Genomic DNA, 22,523 nt, shown 5'->3' on the forward strand with positions numbered 1-22,523 from the left:
TCTAAATATCATTAAAGCAGATATCACAATTCAAAATCATTTGTAAAGAAATTTAAGAGAAATTGACAACATCCATCCAAAAAAATAACAATGTGTCATTAACAATTTTCAAAACATGTATAAAATAGCAACATAATACTAATAAAATCAGTATTATTTTTACTCAAAACAACTAAAATTCAAATATGATTAACAAATCAAAATATTTCATGAATATCGTTATTCTACGATAAATTAACAACATACATAAATCAAACTCATCGTATGATTACAAAATCAAAATGTCTCATTGATATAGGGTAAATTCACAACACCCATTTAAACATAACAATGTCATTCTACACAATAATTTCTTCATAAAAAACAATGCATGTGCATGCCTAGCTACCACCACCAAGATCATCCTCATGATCATCTTGACCATCCTCATTACTCTGATCCACATCATCACCAACACCGCAACTATCATCATCATCTCCTCCTTCACCACCATCATCCTCATCCTCATCCTCATCATCTCCTGATATATGTTGAACATAATTTGGATCATCGTCTTGGCAATCATTACCTATAGCATTCTGACAAAAAAAATCAATATTACATGTTAGTATTAATTACATAACACAACGCATGTTTTTGTTATACAATGTTAACCATAAAATGAGGTAAGATATAATATCTAATAGTACTAAAAAATAAAATGAAAATATGGTTTACAAGTATATTGGAAATCCAACTAAGATTACATACCATAGAGTCCATCCAAACAACAAATTCAACCCATCTCTTTTGCTGCAGCACCTCCTTTTCCAAATGATTTGGAGGTCTTCAGGGTAAAAATATATATCCCATGGTTTATATTTGGCCTTAAAAAATAGTAGAAAAAAAAATAATTTGCGAACACAGGAGCAAGATGAAAAAGGAATTGCATGTCTAAACATTTTTAAGTCTCAAAAAGCATTCATCAACATAGAGAAGACTACAACACTACTCTTCACTTCCAAGTTTTCAACTAATGGATTTAACTGACCAGCAATGTTTTTTGCATGAACCATGCTCAAATGCTCAAGATGAGGTAATGAATGGATGTTATGCGCCTATCTATGAAATTGCAACCACAGGCATACATGTAAGTGCAAATTTGTAAATCTCATACCCAGATTTACCCATCATCAAGCACACAACTTTTGCGGGATCCATTTGACATATCTTATGTTTAAGAAGGAATAACATCCTTGAAGAGACTCATGGCTTTTCTTAGGGAAGGATCTTTGCATGAAGAATCTAGATTAACTCTGAATATTTCAATCAAACTAAGGTAAAAAGGCAACAATCCATCGGTCAAACCTCACAGGTTAAAAGCACCCGCTGAGTTTCACACAAATGAGAAAGCCTAAGGGAAAAGATTTGAGACATGCATGCTACATGATTTCATGTAGGATAAGTACCTAAGCTTAAGGCAAAAGATTTGAGACATGCAAATGTATGAAGTACAAGATTCAGATAAAGAGAAAGAAGCTCCTTCATGCCATATTCTCACTGACAGTGAATCTCAGATTAGGTACTTATCAAGCATGAAATCATGTTGCATGCCAAGCATGAAATCATGAAGCACACACCATGATAAGATTATCTGACTCCAACTACTGCATCAAGATGAAAAATTCAGCACTCTAGACAGTCACATAAGAATAAAAAAACATTCAAAAGATATGAATGCATATTAGCCACTATAGAGGACCAAAACATAAACTTACGCCATAGACAGTGTGGCTGAACCTTTCCCTGCTTTTGCTTCAACAACTTCAGTTCCTCCATCCTGTGTGCACTTTGTCAAGGCTTTAATGTCCTCCTCAGACAATACAGAGTTTGGCTTTGGTGTTGCCTAAAAAAAATTATAAAAACAAAAAAGTGTTAGTTCCCTTTTTAACTGTATTGAAGGGTAGGTAATTATGATCTCATTTTATCTTTGATAAATTAATCTTCTAATATCCAAGAGTAAAGAACAAACTCAAGATGAGGATCCAACAAAGTCATATACATGTGAAAAAAGTGGAAGAATTGTAACACCCGCATGTCCACCTACAACATGAACATCAACTTCTGCAGACAGCATAGGATGACATCAACAACAAACATAAAACTGAGAATTGTATCTAATGTTAAAAAAAGCATGATGTTGGTAAGATCCTGCAGCATATCATGTATTGGGTCTAGCCCAGATGGTTGTGTGCAAAGACTATTATCCTTCCCACCCGGGTTCAATTCCCTCAAGTGACATCTTGAGCTGACTATATTTCTGATGGCCTTGAGCCCTATGATACCATCCTTGAAATGAGGAGAAGTGCCTGGAATGTTTGCCCAGGATGCATATTTCATGATTAAATTACAAAAAATAAAAATATTTTACAGAATACTAAATTTTTTGAATAATTGACCGGAGAATCCACAGTTTTATCATTTTTGAACCAACGTTTCAAATCCCAAGTGGGATCCATCTTCAGGATGAGAGAATGATGATGACAGAAGAGCAGCGGAGAAGTAATAAATAGTGATGAGGATGAAACATTTAGGAATAACAAACATGTCGGCTGAATTAATAATTTTTATTATTTTTATTTTTATTTATTAATTTTTATTTTTATTTTTAATTTTTTTATATAATATTAATATGTTTTAAATTTTTTTAAAATTTTTCTTTATTTTGATTTGATAATTAATATTAATCTTAATAAGAAATTAATATCTAAATAATTTAATTAAATTATTAATAATATTAATAATACTAATTAATTATATTATTAATATTAATTAAATTGATTATATTAATATTAATATAATTATATTAATTAATTAATAATAATTATATTAATAATAATAATTATTGTTATTAATTAATTATATTAATTATTTATTGTTATTGGATTCTCCGGTCAATTATTCAAAAGATTCAAGCCACAGATCTCTGAAATCCAGAATACTAAATATTTGAGAGTAGCTAAGCATAACAAGCCAGAATTTTAAATACCTTCAACAGGAACTCCTGCTTTTGAAGCATAGAACGTCTTTGCGCGGACAACATCAAGAGTTAACACCAAAGAGTTTCTTTTCTTTATAGGTCCCTGCCTTCTTAAAACCCTCAGCAGTTATTGGTACAGTGGAATTTGCAGGATTGCTGATGATATTTACAATTGCGTGCCATGGATATCAAGTCCTCAGCAATGCCATAAAAACCAATTCTAGATGATTTCTTGAATCCAAATATACCATTCCTGATAGAAGGAAAACATTATCCAGTACACTCTCCCCCCTCTCCATATCTCTATCTATATAATATGTAACAATATACTATACATACTGTACACACACCAGTACATGAACAAAACAAATAATTGTGAAACATACTTCTTTATCTATTAACTTGCCACACTATTGGTAGTACATACTGATTGTATGTAATATATAATGTTATAGAGGATACCTCGTGATCAAGTGGATTTGTACACAATTAAATAGAAGACCAAGGATATTTTTTATATTGATATTCATATGCCAATTTTCTCAAAAGTCCAAAAGCTAAGTTACTAACTACAAGAGGAGAAACAAGAATAACAGGGCTTTAACAGTGGCTGCAAACTTGCATTGGACTACACAGCTAATTACTCTTAAGTTCATTTCAATTAGTATTTCCTTCTTATGGGCAAAAGTTAGCTGCAATTTGTCTAAATAAAGAGTCAATAATGAGTCAATCACCTATTCGTTTGACTCAAAGAAGTCTTCAAGCTTCGTTAACCTCTCCAGTAGAATTGATTATATACAAGAACAGTATGTAAATCTAGATCAACAACTTGGTTAAAGATTCTTGCAAATATGTATTTGTATATATTGCCATCTCTATAGATCTCAAACATACAAAGCCTTCGACAAAGCAACTTACAATGAACGTCATGCTTATTCCTATGAAATAGTCAATAAGAAAATCGCATGAAAACAAAAACTTCAAAGAAGATCATAAATCATGACAACTTACCTCTGGGCAGTATTTTGCAATTGCAGAGCAAAGAGATTTAACAATCCCTGCATTGATGTTGAAGAGATCATCACGGGTCATGCCAGGTTTTCGAGGCACACCAGCAGGAATGATCACAACATCTGCATTCTCTAATGCCGTGCCAAGTTGTTCCTCTCCCATATATCCTGCAACCTGCACCCAGGTCACACTGCTGTGAATTACTGACAAGGTCGTGACACAAGCATGATAAAATCAATATGGCAATACCAAATTAAATGATAAATATGTAGACCAAAAAATAAGAAAAGAAATTATTATCGCAAAGTTCCAAAAGAAGTAAAACTTGTTATCCTTGTTCCATGACCCAAGCAATGGTATGTCCTCCTCCTCATAGTGAACAAGAATAGGATTATTTGTATTCTATAGTAAAATCCATCTTTTGGCTTTTACTGAGGAGATAGAGCACCAAAAGCAATGATTATGCTCGTAGGAGATTGAAGACCTATACCAACCCACGTTTCAATCAGGGTATAATCTTGTCCAATCCAGGTATACGACATTTCAATCAGGGTATAGTCTTTACTATGTACCTATCAACATTTTCAACCATATCAGAATACAGATATTTGAGCCCAGTGTTTCAAAACTATCTTGTGAGAAATGCATTAAGGAGCCTTACTAATATATATTTCTGCAATTCATATACTTTTATGTTCTCTATCTCGGATGTCTATTTATTTTCAGGAGGATGGAACAGGCAGTGCATATGTTGTTGGTGCTCGTGGAGCAAGGGGCTTAGAATTAACTGTTGCAAGTGAAGTTTTTGAAGAATCTGGCCAGTCACCTGTGCGTGGTACACTAGACTATTTGCAAGGCCTTAAGGTCTGTGTTTCACACTTACGCTTTGTTGAAATACTACCATTATATAAAGAAGTATTGAAGATCAGTCATTGTGTTGATTTAATGAATGTTATAACTTATTACAACAGATGCTTGGAGTGAAGAGAGTCGAGAAAGTACTTCCCACAGGTACTACTCTGACAGTTGTTGGTGAGGTATTGTTGTGCTTGACACAAGACAGTTCCATGTATTTAAATCATAATATTAGATTTTTTGATGTTTATTCATGTATCCCTGTAATTGTGAAAGAACTGTTGAGATTCTATGGTCATTGTTGAAATGGTGGACTGGGCAATTTTACTATGTGAGAGAGTATCCTGATGACTGTGTGAAGACAATGCCAAGGATAAAAGATTATTTGGAACGTCAGTGCCTGGCACTACATATTACACTACTTTGTCTTGACGTTTGACTTACTCTTGGTTTTTAAATTTTGATGCTTATTGATGTTCATTGTTAACTAAAAGGATGTTCCTTTTAGTCATTTAGTTTCTAGAGGATTATCCAACAATGCCATGAAGGAAACTTGAAGACTAGAAATTGTGCCATTTTTGTTATGATCAGAAATATCTTTCCAAATGCAAACACCAAAGTTGCATTGAGAATATGGCTAAGCTGGTCCATGCCTGCCCTTTTGACTTTGCCTAGTGTTTATAGGACCTTAAGATGTTTTTTACCAATTTAAAAAGCAGTGCCTTGATCCGGTTGTCTTCATCTACATCAATTTTCACTTTAAGCTCTTTGTGTTGTATTGGGATCCAATAATACTTTTTATTTGAGAATGACTAAGCAGGTCCAAGCCTGCCCTTTTGACCTTGCATAGTGCTTATAGAACCTTACCTGGTTTTTCCCAATTTCAAAGGCAATGCCTCAATCCAATTGTCTTCCCCTAGACTAATTTGCGTTTTAAGCTCCTTGTGTTGTATTGGGATCCAATAATACTTTTATTCGAGGATGCTTGATTTTGATTCTCTATTAAATTTAAAGTTTAAGAGCACTGAATAGGCCAGAAATCTAAAGCAGTTGCTTAGAGTATATGACTTATTTTGGCCAGTTTCATTTATCTCTGATCCTCTATGATTGTTTGCATAATGAGTCTTCCGTCATCGTCATCTAGCAAAGAATGTTTGGAATCAATCAGTAGTTGTTCTAGAAAACCCATGAAGAAAAATTTGGATTATTTGTTGAAATAAATAAAATGATTTTCTCTATGCTGTACTTTGATGTAGGTCATGGAAGATGATATAGGGACAATTCGAATCAAGAAGCAAAGTTTTCAATTCTTTGTTGAAATAAATAACATGGTTTTCTCCATGCTGTACTTTTATGTAGGCCATGAAAGATGACATAGGGACAATTCGAATTCAGAAGCCTCGCAAAGGGCCATTTTATGTCTCCCCAAAGAGTATTGACCAACTTATTGCAAATCTTGGCAAATGGGCAAGGTAGTTAGTTCCTTTGAGAATTTTGCATTACAAGATTCCTTTTCCATGAATATTGTGTGTTTCTGTTCCACAGAATGTACTTATAGAGAAGCTTGGCATCAGGTGGTACAAGTTTGCATCTCTGGGATTAACCATTTTCGGTTTGTATTTAATGACAACACATGCCATCCGGCATATTATGGAAAGGAGAAGGCACCGTGAATGGCAAAGAAGGTTGAGTGCTTATATTTACTTCATATTTTTTGGTGTAAATGATACCATCGAAAATACCTATTCATTTGATGTCAGCCCAATTAAAATTTGTTTCCTGTAGGGTAAGGAGAGCTGCAGCTCAGCGGAGGGAGCAGAATGTCCATGAAGGTAAGCTCCAGAATTTGTTGCAGTCACTTCAGATTTGTCCTAGAATTATTCTTCATAGAATATCCAAAAGAAGTATCTTTGCTATAAATAATTTTCAAGTAATTTGAATTGCCCAGGGGTTCAGAATGATGCAGGGAGCGAACATGATCATGAAGTGAAAAGGGAGAATCCCATGCCAGCTCTGTGTATTATATGTTTGGAGCAAGAATATAATGTAGTCTTTGTTCCGTATGTTTCATCCTTCTACTTCTTACAGCGAACCTCTTTTTTGGGTAGAAACTGTTTTCAGGCTTATGTAACTTGATGATTGCATAGCTTAATATTAATAGTCTTTTAAGTGGGTGTGCTGTTGGTGCAACAGGTGTGGCCATATGTGCTGCTGTACATCATGCTCATCACGCTTATCAGAATGTCCTCTGTGTCGGAGGCACATTGAACAAGTAGTCAGGACGTACCGGCACTGATACTAAATATATATTGAGAATGCCACAGGCAACTCTTAAAATATACATAGAGGAATTGGACATTTAGTGATTTGGATAGTGTAATTCAATGTGATCTCCAATTCCTTTCAAGGGATAAATGGTTATTTGTATGTCTGGCGGGGGCTAAATGCCACAACTCGCTAAACAAAATAGTAGCCATTTAACTAATCCTCTTTAAATGTGATGATCAAAGGGAGCATTGTACGACTGGATAGGACCTTAGTTTTATCATTTAAGACTCTTATCCAATCCAGGTATAAAAGTGATGCTGTGATAAATAATTAGCATCTCACAAGCCACTTTAGGGAGTTTATTCAACCTTAGTTTAATTTACGCTGCGAAGACTATTTTGATTTAATCTACTCATGGATAAAGAGGCAAATCTAAACGACCCCAAAAAGGTTGGATATAGAGGCAAATCCAATATGCAGAGGGTCATCAATTCAATCCTCACAAAATAACAAATTGACAATGCAATGAGACTATTCTAACTTCTAAGTAGTCATTAGGCCAAGTATGACTTAGATCCATCAGATCAAAAAGTCCTATTAAGCAAAGGCATATGATCCAGCCGTGGATTCTGCTAAAAATATAGATGCACTTTTCATCAAAAAAATATGAACTACCTTGTCCATTGGGCTGTGGTTTAGTGGCAAGTTGTAGGGTGCTTGTCATGAGGATGACCCAGGTTCAAAACCCAGGAGGCATATTCCCATGATAATGCGGTTGCCCATGTCATTCCAAAATATGAAGTCGGGTTAACGTGATAAACACCAGTTCAATGATAATGCAGAGGTGCTGTTAATGATGACCCCTGTGCTATTGAGGTTTGCACAGATGAGCCCATCTGCAAGTCATGCGTGACTTTGATGAATAGATGCAATTAAGGTGTTTCACCCACGCCAGTCAAAAGGCCTTGACCAAACAAAAACAATAATAGTGAGCCCAACCTCAATTTCAACCTTCTCCTATCAATAGCAAATACTACTACTGCTAATAATAATAATAAGCACAGCCCAAATTTCAATCTAGCCATAAATGTCAGGCAGATTGTAGTCAAGTAGTTAAATCATAGCACTTTCAGTGCCCTCTTAGAAGTATGTTGCGGCATTATCTCACCATCGGAGTTAACTACCATATTGAGATTCAACAGACAAGATCAGGTGCAAATCCTGCATGAAATTGGTGGAATAGAGATTCTATGTTTGTAGCATCTACAATGAGGGCAAAACCCACTATGTTAACAGAAATACATTTTCCATCAAGAAAACAATCAAAAATAATAATAATGTAGCCCTCAATATCTGCCTCTTTTGAAATGGCCCAAAGAATGTTAGGTATAGTCAAATCCAATATTCACGGTGTACAATACAATCGTTTTAGAATGACAATGTGATGGGCGTTGCTTCAATGGATTGTTGGGCCAAATGTCACCTAGATCCATAAAATTAAAAACCCTAATCGAGTAGGTGCACATGATGCAGCCATGGATTTCCACGAAATAAATATCTAGGTGCTTTTTTTCATCAATCAAAATATGCACAAACACATTTACAAACTGACCATGAAAGTGAATTGAGTTGACCATTAACGTGAATTGGGTTGTGTTTAAGAAATTAAATCATTGCGCTTTCAAGGCTCAAACCCACGTTCAAAAGCCCCGGAAGGCATATTTCCTGCAAAAATGTGGCCAAAAGAATAAATTCCACATTCGAAGAATCCCAGAGACCTTGACAGGTTATAGCAGTGGAGTCTAAGCCTGGTATAAGGCCTGGTTCCTTTAAAAAAATAGGCGCTTACCAAAATAAATAAAGTATCTGACCATGGACAATATCAGAAACGTAAAATCAAAGAACTAATAACAGGTAAAACACTAACGAAAAGTAGATCCTACCAAGTGGGTCGTCGTACGATCGATCCCAATGGAGATCCCTTGAAACTAAAATCAAAACATCTCTATCGTTCGCAGAGAGAACAGATCCAACATACAGAGAACGAAAAAAACACGGTAGGAAAAGAGGAACCCACCTCAGCACGGCTGTTGATGTGGTCGACATCTGCAACCACACCTGGAGTGCCAGCGATATCATAGAGCGCCAACTTTGACACCAGAGGATTGAGTTTCATCAGAAGAGCCAATGGCTGCCCGATACCCCCAGCAGCTCCCAACACAACAACCTTGCGTGGCGGACTTCCACCACTCGAATAAAACCTTCTCGGCATAACATTAGTTTTGAAAGAAGAAGATGATGCATTCTTCAGTGCAGATTCCACCAATCGTCGCATTGCAGAACTCATTTTTGCCACTGGTAACACTGAAAGAATGCAAGCTGAAGGCAGATGAAGAATAAGGGGGAGATTCCAGAGCTTAAAGGCCGAATCAATGGAGATGTGTGGATACGACTTTGTTAAAAGGGATTTTAAAGCCTCACGGTACTGTGCAGGGCTTTGGTTTAATCTATTTTATTGCGAAATTCTTAGTTATTGACAATCAGACAGCTCGTGATAGAAATCCCTCTTTTGGGGGGACGAGGTTGGGAATGGAACATCATGTGATCGAAATTTTCAGTTGGTCAAATGTTAATTAAGTTATTATAAAATAGAGATATTTTTTATTTTATTTTTTTAAATAAATTTAATAATATTAGGAGATTTTTATCAAACTCTGGTTAGGGGTCAGACTAGTTTACACTGTATTTAAACATTGCAAATCTCGGTGTGTTTAAAAGGGAATTTTTTTTTTTTTTTTTTTTTTTTTTTTTTTTTTTTTTTTTTTTTTTTTCAGGGGTGTTAGTTATTTATGGAATATGTCATATTGTGGATATTTTGATAGATATTGGACCATTTTAGTTGTTTGTTATGTATGTCGAATAGTCCAATCCCAAGGAATCCTCGAAAGTGGTGAATCTTTGCAGAGAATCTTTAAAAGTGGTGAATATGATGTTAGGGTGTTTTTTAAAAGGGAGTGATAATTGAGATAGCTATATATTTTAAAAGAATATGTTTTTAGGGGTTATAAGAGTGTGAAGGACCATTTTCCATTCTAGGGAAAGGGAAAGGTTTATATTTAGGGATTAGGATAGTTTTTAATTTTTATTTCAAGGTAATAAGATCATTGAGGAAAGATATTATAAAAATATAATTGTTGATGGAGATTTATAATGATAATTAAATCTTTTTATAAAGGTATAAGGTAGGGTTAAAGAATGTTGTTATAAATAGTTTACAGGATAAATAAAGAGATAGAATTGTTTGAAAGAATGGAGTTATTTCATGCGCTTAGCGCAGTAAATAACAAGGTAGTTGGGTTAATGTAGCAAGTAAGTTAGATAAACGAGTATTTTAAAATAAAATCCGGTAAGTAAGGGTATTAATCCCATAAGAGTTCAGCCTTGAGCTAATAATGACATATTTTTGTAAGATTAGAGGATTTAGATTATATTACTGCGAGAAAAAACGTGATTATAACATAGATGGATTGGTTTGGTCTATCGTTAGGGAGGTCAAAGCAATAGCACATAAACAAAATTTTCATATTGCTCGCATTCTTTCTGACCTGAGAGTCTGGGAATTTAAACCAAAAACAAGGATATACATAGAAAAAATTACATAAACTAAGAGACCAAAATACATTTTGAAACAAGTAGAAGAATAGAGACGGTATAGAGAGAGTTATCATTTTTCCTAGAGTTGCACTTGAGTTGTCATTCTACAGGGTGTTAAGTATGAGCTCGAGGGTGAGAGTCATCTCCTGTGGTTGATGGAGGTTGGGTAGTAGATAGAAGTTGGTTGAGGTTGTCATCCATGTCATTCAGCATGTTCTCCATGTTGTTCATTCTGTTTAGGAGTTCTAACATCAAATAAGGAGCTCTTGTTAGGTGTCAACCTTGTCAGTAAGTACCCGGCCCATGAGTGTCTCAGTATGCCATTACAGGTTAATATTCTTAAGCAGAGGCCCTCGCCCTGGTGGAGCTTTTGTTATCATGAATATAATCTTGTGTTTCTCGCTCCACGTGATGATTTGGCACGTATCTTCTAGCCTAGCGAACTTGCCCTTTGATGTAAGCGATAACTCACTACATGACCTCAAGAACGAGACGTTGATAATGGTCCATGATGGCTCCAGTGGAATCCTGAGCATGGGAGGCATGCAGGGAGGGAGGAGTAGGAGAGGGGGGTTGACTCGATCTGCCACTATGTTCTGCCTCTGTGGAGATGGTGGTGCAACATCGAACCATGACTGAGTGAGAGGTAGGGGCGGCAGAAAGTCGATTGAAAGGAGGAACAAGTCAATGGTGGGTAAAAATAAACTAGATAGAGGTTAACCTTTCTAACTGAAAGTGGGGGGGGTTAAAATTGTGAGGAGGCTCAGGTGAGGAAACCTGCAACAAAAATAAAGCCAAGCATGGGGACAGAGAGACAAGATCCGAAATTCCAAATCGGAGCAAGAAGAGAGGTTGTGGAAAAGAACCAATCCTGAAGTGAGTTGCAACGGGAGTAAAGGAGAAGACCAAACTTGATTGATAGAGATCCTTGTAAAGGAGAGGCATGGATGATAACCGAAAGTGGAGATCCTAAGGGGTTGATTGCAAGTGCAAACGTCGGGGATTACATGGCGCTTGCAAGCTAGAGTCATTGATAGAGTGTTGCAGGACCCCATGACCATATGCCCTATTTTAAAGGCTTCGAGAATTGGCTGTATTTTTCTCTTAATGATCCAACATGATATGCTTTGCTTCTTTAAATGACAGTGGTGTACTCACCTACACAAAACCATGAATGTGTGCTCGATTCGAAGAGTGTGAGATCTACAAAATGATAGTAGCCCACCTCCTTTCGTACAAATGCCTCTAATACCATAAATATCATCCTCTACTGAGAATTGTGATGGTGGTGGCAAATATGCCATGCAGGTCGCTAGGTGTGGGCATCTTGCCTCCCTCTCATATGATTACTACAGATCATGGTCAATCAGGAAAATTAATGTTGTGCACCCACCTTAGGGAACTTTGTCTTGTTCAACAATGTCCTGACATTCATGCTTCCATTGAGCAACAAAAATTTGTTCCCATAGAGATTCCATGAGCTCTAAAGTGAAGTTGAGCCCTTCATTGGCAAGCATGTTTACCAACTTGTTGCCCTTTCTTAGTATGTGTTGGAAAGCGAGTGCATTGAAGTTTAGGAGTTGTTTTGTGATATTCTCTAGACTAGCCAAAAGTCTCCAACTCCTTTAGCTCGAGTAGCCCCGCCTACCACCATCTATTTGATCTCTGCAAAGAAATGTAGTAAGATCATTTCACAGACTAGGAAATTTGTTTTCCTTATGATTCACCCTCAAGACAAGAAGAAGATTGTGGCCACAAATTCCAAACATGGCTCCTCCGCACAGTAGTAGCAGATGGACAAGGTCATGGAGGAGTACAAGGACATTTTCACCTCACCTGCAGGGGTACCTCTCCATTGTCAGGTCAAGCACTCCATCGATCTGACCCCAAGTGCGTCATTCCCAATGGATCAATATATCGACGTTGTGTTCTGGAGAAGAATGAGATCAAGAGGCAAATTCAGGAGTTGTTGCAGAAAGGGCACATTAGGAAAAGCTCATCACCGTGTGGGAGTCTGATTGTATTGGTACATAAGAAGGATGGGACCTGGAGACTCTATATTGACTATCGGGTGCCAAACAAAATCATTGTCTATAATAGGTACCCAATCCCATGGATTGATGACCTTCTGGACCAGCTCAAGGGGGCCAAATATTCCAGCAATATTAACTTGAAGTTTGGTTAATTCTGATGTGTGGAAGACTGCCTTCAAATCCAAGGAGGGACTTTTCGAATGGTTGGTCATGCCTTTCAAGTTGACGAATGTTACTTCAACCTTCATGAAGTTGATGGATGACATCTTGTGACCCTTCACCAATGCATTTGTGGTGGTGTATTTAGATGACATCTTAATCTTCAACCAAAGTTGGGAATGAACAAGAGGTTAGTCATGATGATAATACATGGAATGAATACTTTGATACAATTGTTATACTTTGTGGGTGTTATAAATAAGTTCAGTTATAAATTAATGGACGTATAAGTACATCATACAGTCTAATCTCTAACCTTGGAAAAAATAATGCATGTATCAATTATTTTAGGTTGGCAATGGAATCAGAACAAATGAGGAGTTTAATCATTTTGATAGACCAATACAAATACCTGCATATGGACGTGGCCTACGCCGTACAATTAAATCACGCAAAAAGAAATGGGTGGAAGAGGATATGACAATGGAGTTTGTAAATGAAATATAAAATCAACACAATGAACAAGAGGTTGGTCATGATGATACTACATGCATAAATGAATAATTTGAGACAATTGTTGTTTTTGGATGTTCCTAAGGTAGAAAATCTAAGAATATGAAATTAATGTGGCTTGTTTTTAAAATAATGTGTTCAAAAATAATATTTTTAATTTATTGTATACATGTATAATGTTGTTTTGTTGAGTAATTTATTGCGTATATCTTTGAAATGGATCCATGTTCTATACAGTAATTTCTATCTAACATTAAATAATGGTTGCATTTAATTATAGGTAAACGATGTTGATGATACACCTATTAATGATCAAGATCCAACTAGACCATTAAGAATTCAACGAGATGATCCAATTCATCCTTTAAACCATACTAGGAGAAGAAGAGAAGCATTGAAGAGAGCACTACCACGTGAAAAATTTGAGGAATTGATGAAATTAGCATACATTGATGACATGCCATCCACTACTCAGAGTAGAGATGTCGATGGAAATGTAATGCATGAAGAATGATAGTAATACGTATCCAGAAGATGGTATTGAAACTAGTAATTGTTCACGAATCCATAAGATTGTAAGGTCATTCTCATTATCATAATCATTGTCATCATCATCACCATCATCCTTGTCATTGTTATTGCCATCATTACATTATCATCATAATCACCATTCATGCCATCATCATCATCATTATGGACATTGTTTGCAATTGTTCATAATTGTAGATGTTGTAAGAAATATCATCAACCCAAAAAATGTGATCAGTGCTAGAAAAGGGTTGTTTAGGACACATTGATATATGTAAGAGAAATAACAACTCTATTTTTGACAGATGATCGATGATGATGATCATCACCACCATTATCATCGTCATTGTCATTTTTATCATCCCCATCATCATCATTAATGTAATTTCTATCGACATTGTTGTAATCATGCATCATCATCATTCATGCCATTATTGTTTTTGATGATGACCTAGATGAAAATGATGATCATGACACCAAAGATAATGCTTATGATTATGACAATGACAACATCTAAAATTGGGAAGACTCGCCAATGTCATTAGCATCGTCATCATCATAATCATTTCCATCATCATCATTGTCATTGTAACGACTATCGTCTTTATCATCATAATCACAATTCATGTCATCGCCATCATCTTCATTTTCATCATTGTCAATATTATTGACATTGTCATCAATTGCTCATAATTGTCAATGCCATAAGGAATATCATCAATGCAGAAAATATGATGAGTGTTGGAAAAGGGATGCAAAAACGAACATAGAAATGGGGGCAACAATAGAAGTAAAATTGGATGAAAAGTGGATACAACATAAGTAGATGCACAACAACATGAAAAACCTGACACAAAAGTGGCTGCAAAAGTAGATGCAGTTGTCAATGCAAACTTGGATGCAACCATGAAGGCAAAAGTGGAAGCAAACATGGGTCCAATGGTAGGTGTAAAACTTGGCACAAATTGTGGTGAAACAAATGTGGATGCAACAACGGAAACAAAAGTATATGCAAAAATGGATGAAACAAAAGTGGATGCAATAGGGGATGCAAACATGGAAGCAAATGTGGTTGCAATGGTAGGCGTAAGATATGGTGCAACAAAAGTGGATGTAACAATAGACAAAAAATATGCAAAATAAGATGCAAAATTGGATGTAAAAGTGGAAGCAAACATTGATGCAATAGGCAAAACAAAATTGGATGCAAAAAATGGATATAATGTAAGTAGATACAAAACGAGATGCAAAACCCAATGCATAAACTTGACATAAAAGTGGATGCAAAAATAGATGCAATATTTGATGCAAAAGAGGATGTGAACATGGATGCAAAATTGGAAGCAAACGTGGATACAACAGTGAGTGCAAAACATGGTGCAAATTGTGGCATAACAAAAGTGGATGTAATGATAGATGCAAAAAAAGAATCAAAGTATGATGCAAATGAAGATGTAAAAAGGGATGCAAAAAGTGAAATTTAAAATGGGTGCAACAGTGGATGCAAAATTGTGTGCAAAAGTGGATGCAATAGAAGTCGATGCAAAAGTAGATGCAAAACGAGACACAAAACCCAATGCAAATCCCGGTCCAAAATTGGATACAAAAAGGGATGCAAAAATAGATGTAGTAGTTGATGAAAACCTAGACGCAAATGAGGATGAAAACGTGGATGCAAAATTATAATCAAAAGTGGGTGCAAAAGGAGGTGCCAAACTAGGCGCTAATTGTGGCACAAAAATATTAGATGCAATAGTGGGTACAATAATAGATGCAAAAGAGGATGTAAATATGGATGCCAAACAAGAGGGAAAAGTGGATGCAACAAAAGTAGATGCAAAATTTGATGCAAAACTAGACACAAAACTCGATGTAAAACTTGGTGCAAAAGGGATGCACAAATGGATGCAAAAATGGATGCAAAAAATGACTTAAAAAAGGATGCAAAAGTCGATGCAAAAGTTGATGCAAGTGTAGGTGCAAAAAGTGGATGCAAATGAGGATGCAAAAGTATGTCAAACAAAATTAGGTGCCAAACTTGATGCAAAACATGGAACAAAACCTGGTGTAAAGGATGACACAAAACTTGGCATACAATTTGGTGCAAAACCTATTGCAATACCTGGTGCTAAAGTTGGTGTAAGATTTGGTGCAAAACTTGATGCAAATTTTGTGTCAAGTTTTGCACCATATTTGATAAATGGATGCAAATAGCACCAAAAATGGGCTCTAGATGCAAAAAAAGAAGTAAAAAGGGACGCTAATCGCTGGTTTTGTTGTAGTGGTTGAAGCTGCAAGGTGGAAGGGTCAGAACACTTCTAGGTGTGTTGCATATTCCTACATTGGCCAGAAATCTAATTTTTGTAAGTAAGTTGGATGATGCATGTGTAAAAATAGTGTTCGAGAAAGATACCTGCAAGATGGTTCAGGGAGCACTGGTATTGATGCGGGGTGTTGGCTATGTGGGGCCTAATCCAGGGTCAGCAGTGAGTTTAGCTAAGCAAATCCCGGTACTACTGGCCCTTTCGGCAATAGTCACGGAGCGCGGACTGAGGTCTCAGACGAAGTAGTATGGGAGGGTGCTGGAACCAGGTTTTCGCACCCTGGTGATGTCTGATATGGGCGATAGGCACACGATTCAACCTTCATGCTTACTAGATTACATGCACCAGCGGGCTCCTTGCGTCTTGTGGGACTTCCTTCGCGCAGATCCAGCAGGAGTGCAACCAATATTAATTACCCAAGTCTTCCTTAGTTAGGTTCTGTTCGTCAATTACTTAGAAAGTTTTCATACATAAACATACATACAAGTGTGCGCATATAGATAAATAGATACCATTAACGTTGAACATCAAAATATAGATCTACGAAATAGTTGCACAATATGTCGAATCAACTTAGCTTTATTAATGATCATTTTCAAGTTTAGTTCAATACAAACCCGACTCCACCCTATGCACTCAGCTGCAGGGGTCCGCGCACTCAGTTATGGACTCTGGATGTTGCATTAATGGTATTTTCATGCTCTTTAAGAAATTTTATTTAACAACACTGAAGAAAATATCGTGGATCACTACTAAATTCATTCTTTTATCATCATCATTTCACTTATTCATTGCCATTTTCATCACAATTCTTTGTAAACAAGCCATGAAAAGTTTATAAACATCAAGTGGTTAATTTTCATAAATTTACTTTTCTTTTGATGAATTAATTAAGATTATGGTTGGTTTACTAATGATGATTTTAGTGATTTCACCTTCTATGACCACTAAATTTGTTTTGTAGCAGAATTGTAGGGCCACGTGGTTGCCCATCCTCCATGTTGAGGTCATGACTTGGAGATGATTCCAAACAAGAACCAAGTTTTCATACACCAATTAACTCAAATCAAGAGTCTGCCACCTTAGCGTAGGGCAAAGTCAAAGTTTTGGTCAACCATACACCAAGTGAAAAAAATAGTGATCTTCACATGATATTTTTTACCATAACATTAAAGATAAAATATCACGACTTAGAAAAACATTAAAATCTTGAGAATTTTTCAACCATGGAATTGAAATCAAAGATTATGACTACAAAACAATCTTAAGTTTTCAAAATATTTCAAGCATGACATTTTGGAAAAAAATTATGACTAAAAAAACATTAAAAATGAAGACCTGAATAAAAAAGTTATTATACCAAGAGTAATTTTTTTTTAAATGCTAAATGTATAGCAATTTTAAAATCTTAGCCTAAGACAACTTGATACATTGCAAAAAAAAAAATCAACTATCAAATTGCCACGCAGTGTAGGTGAGCTCAACCCATTGTAATGAAAACTTAAAGACCAACCATGAAATTAACACATTGTGGGGCAGACCCGATTCATTTAATGAAAACTTTAAGATCAACTAACAAATTGCACATAATGGGATCGGGTTGCTAGACAAGCATTGACATGGACCGTACATATATATATATATATATATATAGATGAAAATTCAAATATTGATTTTTTCTAAATAATAACAAGTAATAAAAAATAAAAAATAAAACTATAAAATGTAAAAAAAATTAACCATACTGAAAATAATAATAATAATAATAATAATAATAATAATAATAAATATCATTAAAAAATAATAATAATAAATAAATAAATATATTATCTTGTAAAGATGAAAAATTTAAAAACCCGGATGCGGGTGACACCTGTTGAAATGCATGTACAAGTAATGGGCAGCTGTAGGTTGCAGCCAGTTAGGCTGGACACCCCATTAACTAGCCCCTGCAAGTTATTAATGCGGATAGTCGTTGAAAGGATGGTCCGGCAGAAGGAATGTGGCCTCAAGCGAGGCGAAGTAATGGCAGTGTACGCAGTTCAATGGACCCTCAACTCCATTGCCGCCTTACAGTTCAGTTCTAATTTCTATATAATGAGGTATTTGTCCAGTGCTGTAAATTATACTCTGGTTCAGAGGTTAGAAGGCAAGAGTGACAAGAATCCCGGAGGAAGAGGGAAAGGCCATAGCCTACCCTCTGTCCCTTCCGCGTGGTTTGGGCAAGCTGTTTCGAATGTTTCTGATTCACTGTGTCATCTTAGTGTCTTCACAGTGGGTTCTGGGCACTCTGTGTTAATTGTGTTTGTTGCGTGTTCAATTTGGTTTCCAATAGTAAATTCCAAAGGGTGTTCAATTCCTGGAGGAAGAAGGAAAGGCTATCGCCTACCCTCTGTTCCTTCCGCGTGGTTTGGGCAAGCTGTTTCGAATGTTTTGGATTTGCTGTGTCGTCTGAGTGTCTTCACAGTGGGTTCTGGGCACTATGTGTTAATTGTGTTTATTGCGTATTCAATTTGGTTTCCAATAGTAAATTCCAAAGGGTGTCCAATTCCCGGAGGAAGAAGGAAAGGCTATCGCCTACCCTCTGTTCCTTCCGCGTGGTTTGGGCAAGCTGTTTCGAGTGTTTTGGATTTGCCGTGCCGTCTGAGTGTCTTCACAGTGGGTTCTGGGCACTCTGTGTCAATTGTGTATATTGCGTGTTCAATTGGGTCTCCAATCGTATATTCCAAAGGGTGTTCAATTCTGTGTTCTCAGGTTCATAGGAGTCAATTTGGAGGCTCAATTCAGTGCACGCAGCTTCATTTGTGTTCAATTCAGTGTACTCTGTTTCAGCTGTGCTATTCAGGAACAATGCCACCACGACAAAGGGGCGTCCCAAGACGGGGAGGGGTCTGGGGCATTAGAGCAAGACAAGAAGCCCAGGCAATTCAGCCAGTGGCTATAATGGAACCTCATTCCTCTCCCTCTGAAGAGTCCGATCAGTTGGACAGTCAAGTCCATACTTCTCGTTGCACCTTTCGATGCCGGAGAAATCAGACCCGGCTATCACTGCTTATCACAGTCCTTGCAACCGAGGAAGAGGACGACACGTCAGATAATGAGGAGCTGGAACAAACGACCCCTGTTCGGGCTATGAAGGACAATTCTGATAATGCTCTTGAGGTTGATATTACTGTGTTGGAGCCTTCTCCGGATTTGAGAGCGCCCCAGCAGCCACCTCACGGATTGTCGAGGAATCTTGTTCATGGCTCTCTTCAGCATCCTGAGTATTATGGCAATCAGCCCACCATCAATCTGAAGCCGAATGAAGAAATTCACCAACCAGAAACTGTTCCAGGTGAGCCATCAAAGGCTTAATTCATGCTTTCTCTGCTGTTTAATGCATCTGTTTTGGAATATGGAGGGGACTCATTCTGGCATAGGAAGAGTCAAGGCGTTGGTTTAGCACTCCTAGTTTTTTGGAAAATATGGTCTCTGCAGCAAGCTACAATGGAAAGGCAGATTTCTCTACTCAAAAGCTGTCATTTTGTATAGTTGTCGATGTCTGGTCGGATATGCTCTCTGATACTATCTCTATATGTGTAATCCAGGTTGCCTTGAGCACCTGTAGTTTTCTCTGACAGAAGATACTCTTTGCATCTTCTTAGGCTACGGCCTCTTTTGTAAAATATTTTCTTTTTCCTTAATACAATAGTTTAGCCTTTATGTAGAAAAAAAAAAAAGATGAAAAATTTAAATAAAATATAAATATTTTCTTTTTCCTTAATACAATAGTTTAGCCTTTATGTAGAAAAAAAAAAAGATGAAAAATTTAAATAAAATATAAATATAAGTTAAGGGGAAAAAATCTCTTTTTTAATCTAAAAATAAAAAATGAAAAATAAAAACATCATTTAAAAGGTTAAATAATTAACATATATGATGATGATGGTTAACGTCCGCTGAGACCAAATAATGGTCTATCGGACCTAAAAAAATAAATTATCTATTTTGATTTAAGATTTTATTCCTATGCTCAAAAAGCTTGGAGAGAAGCCTCCCGAGCTCACTATAATTTTGACATTGTAAAATGCTAGGAAGGTCAGTATTGTAACAAAGATTGTGAAACTGAGATCTAATGTGGTTATATATATATATAACCTAAAAATAACCTCTATATATATATATATATATATATATATATATATATAATAACTTATATATATATATATATATATACATATAAATATATATATATATATATATATATATATATATATATATAACTTAAAAAAAAAAAAAATTAACTCGTCAAAATAAACAAAAAATAATAATAATAAATTAATCGAAAAAAAACAAAAAGAAATAAAAATATCAAAAACTAAAAAAAAAAAATGAAATTTAATATCTATCTATATATATAACTTAAAGAAAAACAAATTAAAAAAAAATAAAAAAAATATATATATATATATATATAAACATTTTTTTAAGTTAGAAAAACAAATAAAAAATAAAAACTTCATTAGGGAAAAAACTAAAATAATTTAAAAACAAATGAAAATAAAAATAAAAAATTAAGAAAAAATTAAAGTTAAAAATAAAAATTATTAAAATAAAAAAAAAATTAAGAATTGTTTTTTAAAACTAAAATAATAAAAATAAAGAAATAACATAAAATAAAATGACAAAAATTATAAAAATTATGATGATGACGATGGTGGTGGTGGTTAACGTCCACTGAGACCAAACTTTGGTCTATCGGACCTAAAGAAATGAATTATTTAGTTTGATTTAAGATTTTATTCCTATGCTAAAAAAGCTTGGAGAGAAGTCTCCCGAGCTCATTGTAATTTTGACATCGTAAAAGGCTAGGAAGGTCAATGTTGCAACAAAGATTTTGAAACTGAGATCTAATGTGGTTGTACGTGGGGCAGTCTAAGACAAAGTGATTTTCATCCTCGATGTTCGTGTTCTCACAAAGATGGCAGAACCTTTCTATCTATGGTGTTTTAGGAATTGCCCAACGACCCATTTCACTATGGAGCTCATGAGAATTCGTTCTAATCTAAAAATCAAAATTGAAAAAAAAAACTATAAAATAAAAAAAATTCAAAACATTTAAAAAAACAAAAATTAAAATTTAAAAATAAAATAAAAAACAATTAAAAAAAAAAAAAAAAAAAAAAAATTTAAAAAAATAAACATTTAAAAAAAAAACAATTAATAAAACATAAAAAAATATTAATAAAACAAAAATAATAAACCATTGTTAAAGAAAAACAATTAAAAAAAATAACCCCTGCCCCCCTCGCTCCACCCCTCCACACCCCAGCCCAGCTGCTCTCCTCTCCCCCTCCTCCCCTCACCAGCCCACCCTCTCCCCTCTCCCCATGGCCCTCCCCTCACCCCTCTCCCCTACCCCTCCCCCCGAACACTCTCCTCTCCCTTCCCCCACCCTGCCCACGCTCCCTCAACCCCCTCCCCTACCCACCCGACCCTCCCCGCCCGCTTGGACACCCAGCCAACGGCCAAGATGCCACAGGCCGATTCTAGGAATCGACCTGCTCCCTCTTGGTTGATACTTGGGTGTTCGGGAGGGGGGGGAGGGGGGACGGGGGGTCGAGTGTCGAGGGGTGGCGGTGGGAGGTGGAGGGGAGAGGGGAGATCCAGGGGGGAGGGAGGAGGTGGGTTGGAGAGGGCATGAGGGGGAGGGGAGAAGCGAGGAGGGGGGCTGGGGTTGGTACCGGGAGGGGTAGCGAGGGGGTGGGGTGTGGCGGAGTGAGGGGAGAGGAGGCGTTATTTTTTTAATATTTTTTATTTTAATTTTTTTAGCTGTTTTTTTTTTTTATTTATATTTATATTTTTTTAATTGTTTTTTATATATTTTTGTTTTATGTTTTTTTATTTTTTTTTAATATATTTTTTAATTGTTTTATATATTTTTTTAATAATTTTTTTAATTGTTTTATTGCTTTATTTTTTAATTTTGATTTTTTTTAATGTTTGACTTTTTTTTAATGGTTTTGAATTTTTTTTCCCAAGTTTGTTTTTTTAATTTTTATAATTTTTTTTTTTCTTTTATCTTATTTCTTTATATTATAATTTTAATTAATTAAAAAAAAAAGAAAAAAGAAAAAACAATTCTTATATTTTTATTTTATTTCATTTTTTATTTTA

General features: G+C 35.6%; 2 protein-coding genes and 1 pseudogene across 2 annotated transcripts; 1 reads left to right on the forward strand and 2 right to left on the reverse strand.

Annotated features, from left to right (window-relative positions):
* Positions 1-265: 265 nt before the first annotated feature.
* LOC149185532 (uncharacterized) lies at positions 266-4,192 on the reverse strand. The gene is made up of 2 exons (XM_089409073.1): positions 4,031-4,192; positions 266-578 (listed from the first exon to the last, which is right to left on the reverse strand). The coding sequence occupies exons 1-2, from the start codon at positions 4,190-4,192 to the stop codon at positions 381-383; spliced, it is 360 nt and encodes a 119-aa protein (XP_089265199.1). The 3' UTR covers positions 266-380.
* Positions 4,193-4,371: 179 nt separating this feature from the next.
* On the forward strand, positions 4,372-7,209 carry LOC149185533 (E3 ubiquitin-protein ligase SP1-like). Its single transcript, XM_089409074.1, has 9 exons — positions 4,372-4,386; positions 4,474-4,561; positions 4,683-4,894; positions 5,002-5,067; positions 6,245-6,357; positions 6,460-6,570; positions 6,671-6,717; positions 6,834-6,945; positions 7,079-7,209. The coding sequence occupies exons 1-9, from the start codon at positions 4,372-4,374 to the stop codon at positions 7,179-7,181; spliced, it is 867 nt and encodes a 288-aa protein (XP_089265200.1). The 3' UTR covers positions 7,182-7,209.
* A 1,609-nt stretch (positions 7,210-8,818) lies between these two features.
* Positions 8,819-9,500, reverse strand: LOC149185534 (malate dehydrogenase, mitochondrial pseudogene; annotated as a pseudogene).
* Positions 9,501-22,523: the final 13,023 nt, after the last annotated feature.

Source organism: Pinus tabuliformis, chromosome 3_1, assembly GCF_031772625.1.
Source record: "Pinus tabuliformis cultivar Carrire ecotype Pingquan chromosome 3_1, CPIR1, whole genome shotgun sequence".
NCBI classification, from domain to species: Eukaryota; Viridiplantae; Streptophyta; class Pinopsida; order Pinales; family Pinaceae; genus Pinus; species Pinus tabuliformis.

Bases quoted from the DNA above. Each gene is read 5' to 3' on its own strand.
- LOC149185533 (XM_089409074.1), top strand. The intron at 6,571-6,670 runs GTTGAGTGCTTA...TGTTTCCTGTAG, and splicing joins CACCGTGAATGGCAAAGAAG to GGTAAGGAGAGCTGCAGCTC. The intron at 6,946-7,078 runs GTATGTTTCATC...TTGGTGCAACAG, and splicing joins TATAATGTAGTCTTTGTTCC to GTGTGGCCATATGTGCTGCT.
- LOC149185532 (XM_089409073.1), bottom strand. From the start codon at position 4,192: ATGGGAGAGGAACAACTTGGCACGGCATTAGAGAATGCAGATGTTGTG. The intron at 579-4,030 runs GTAAGTTGTCAT...TTTTTTTGTCAG, and splicing joins TTGCAAAATACTGCCCAGAG to AATGCTATAGGTAATGATTG.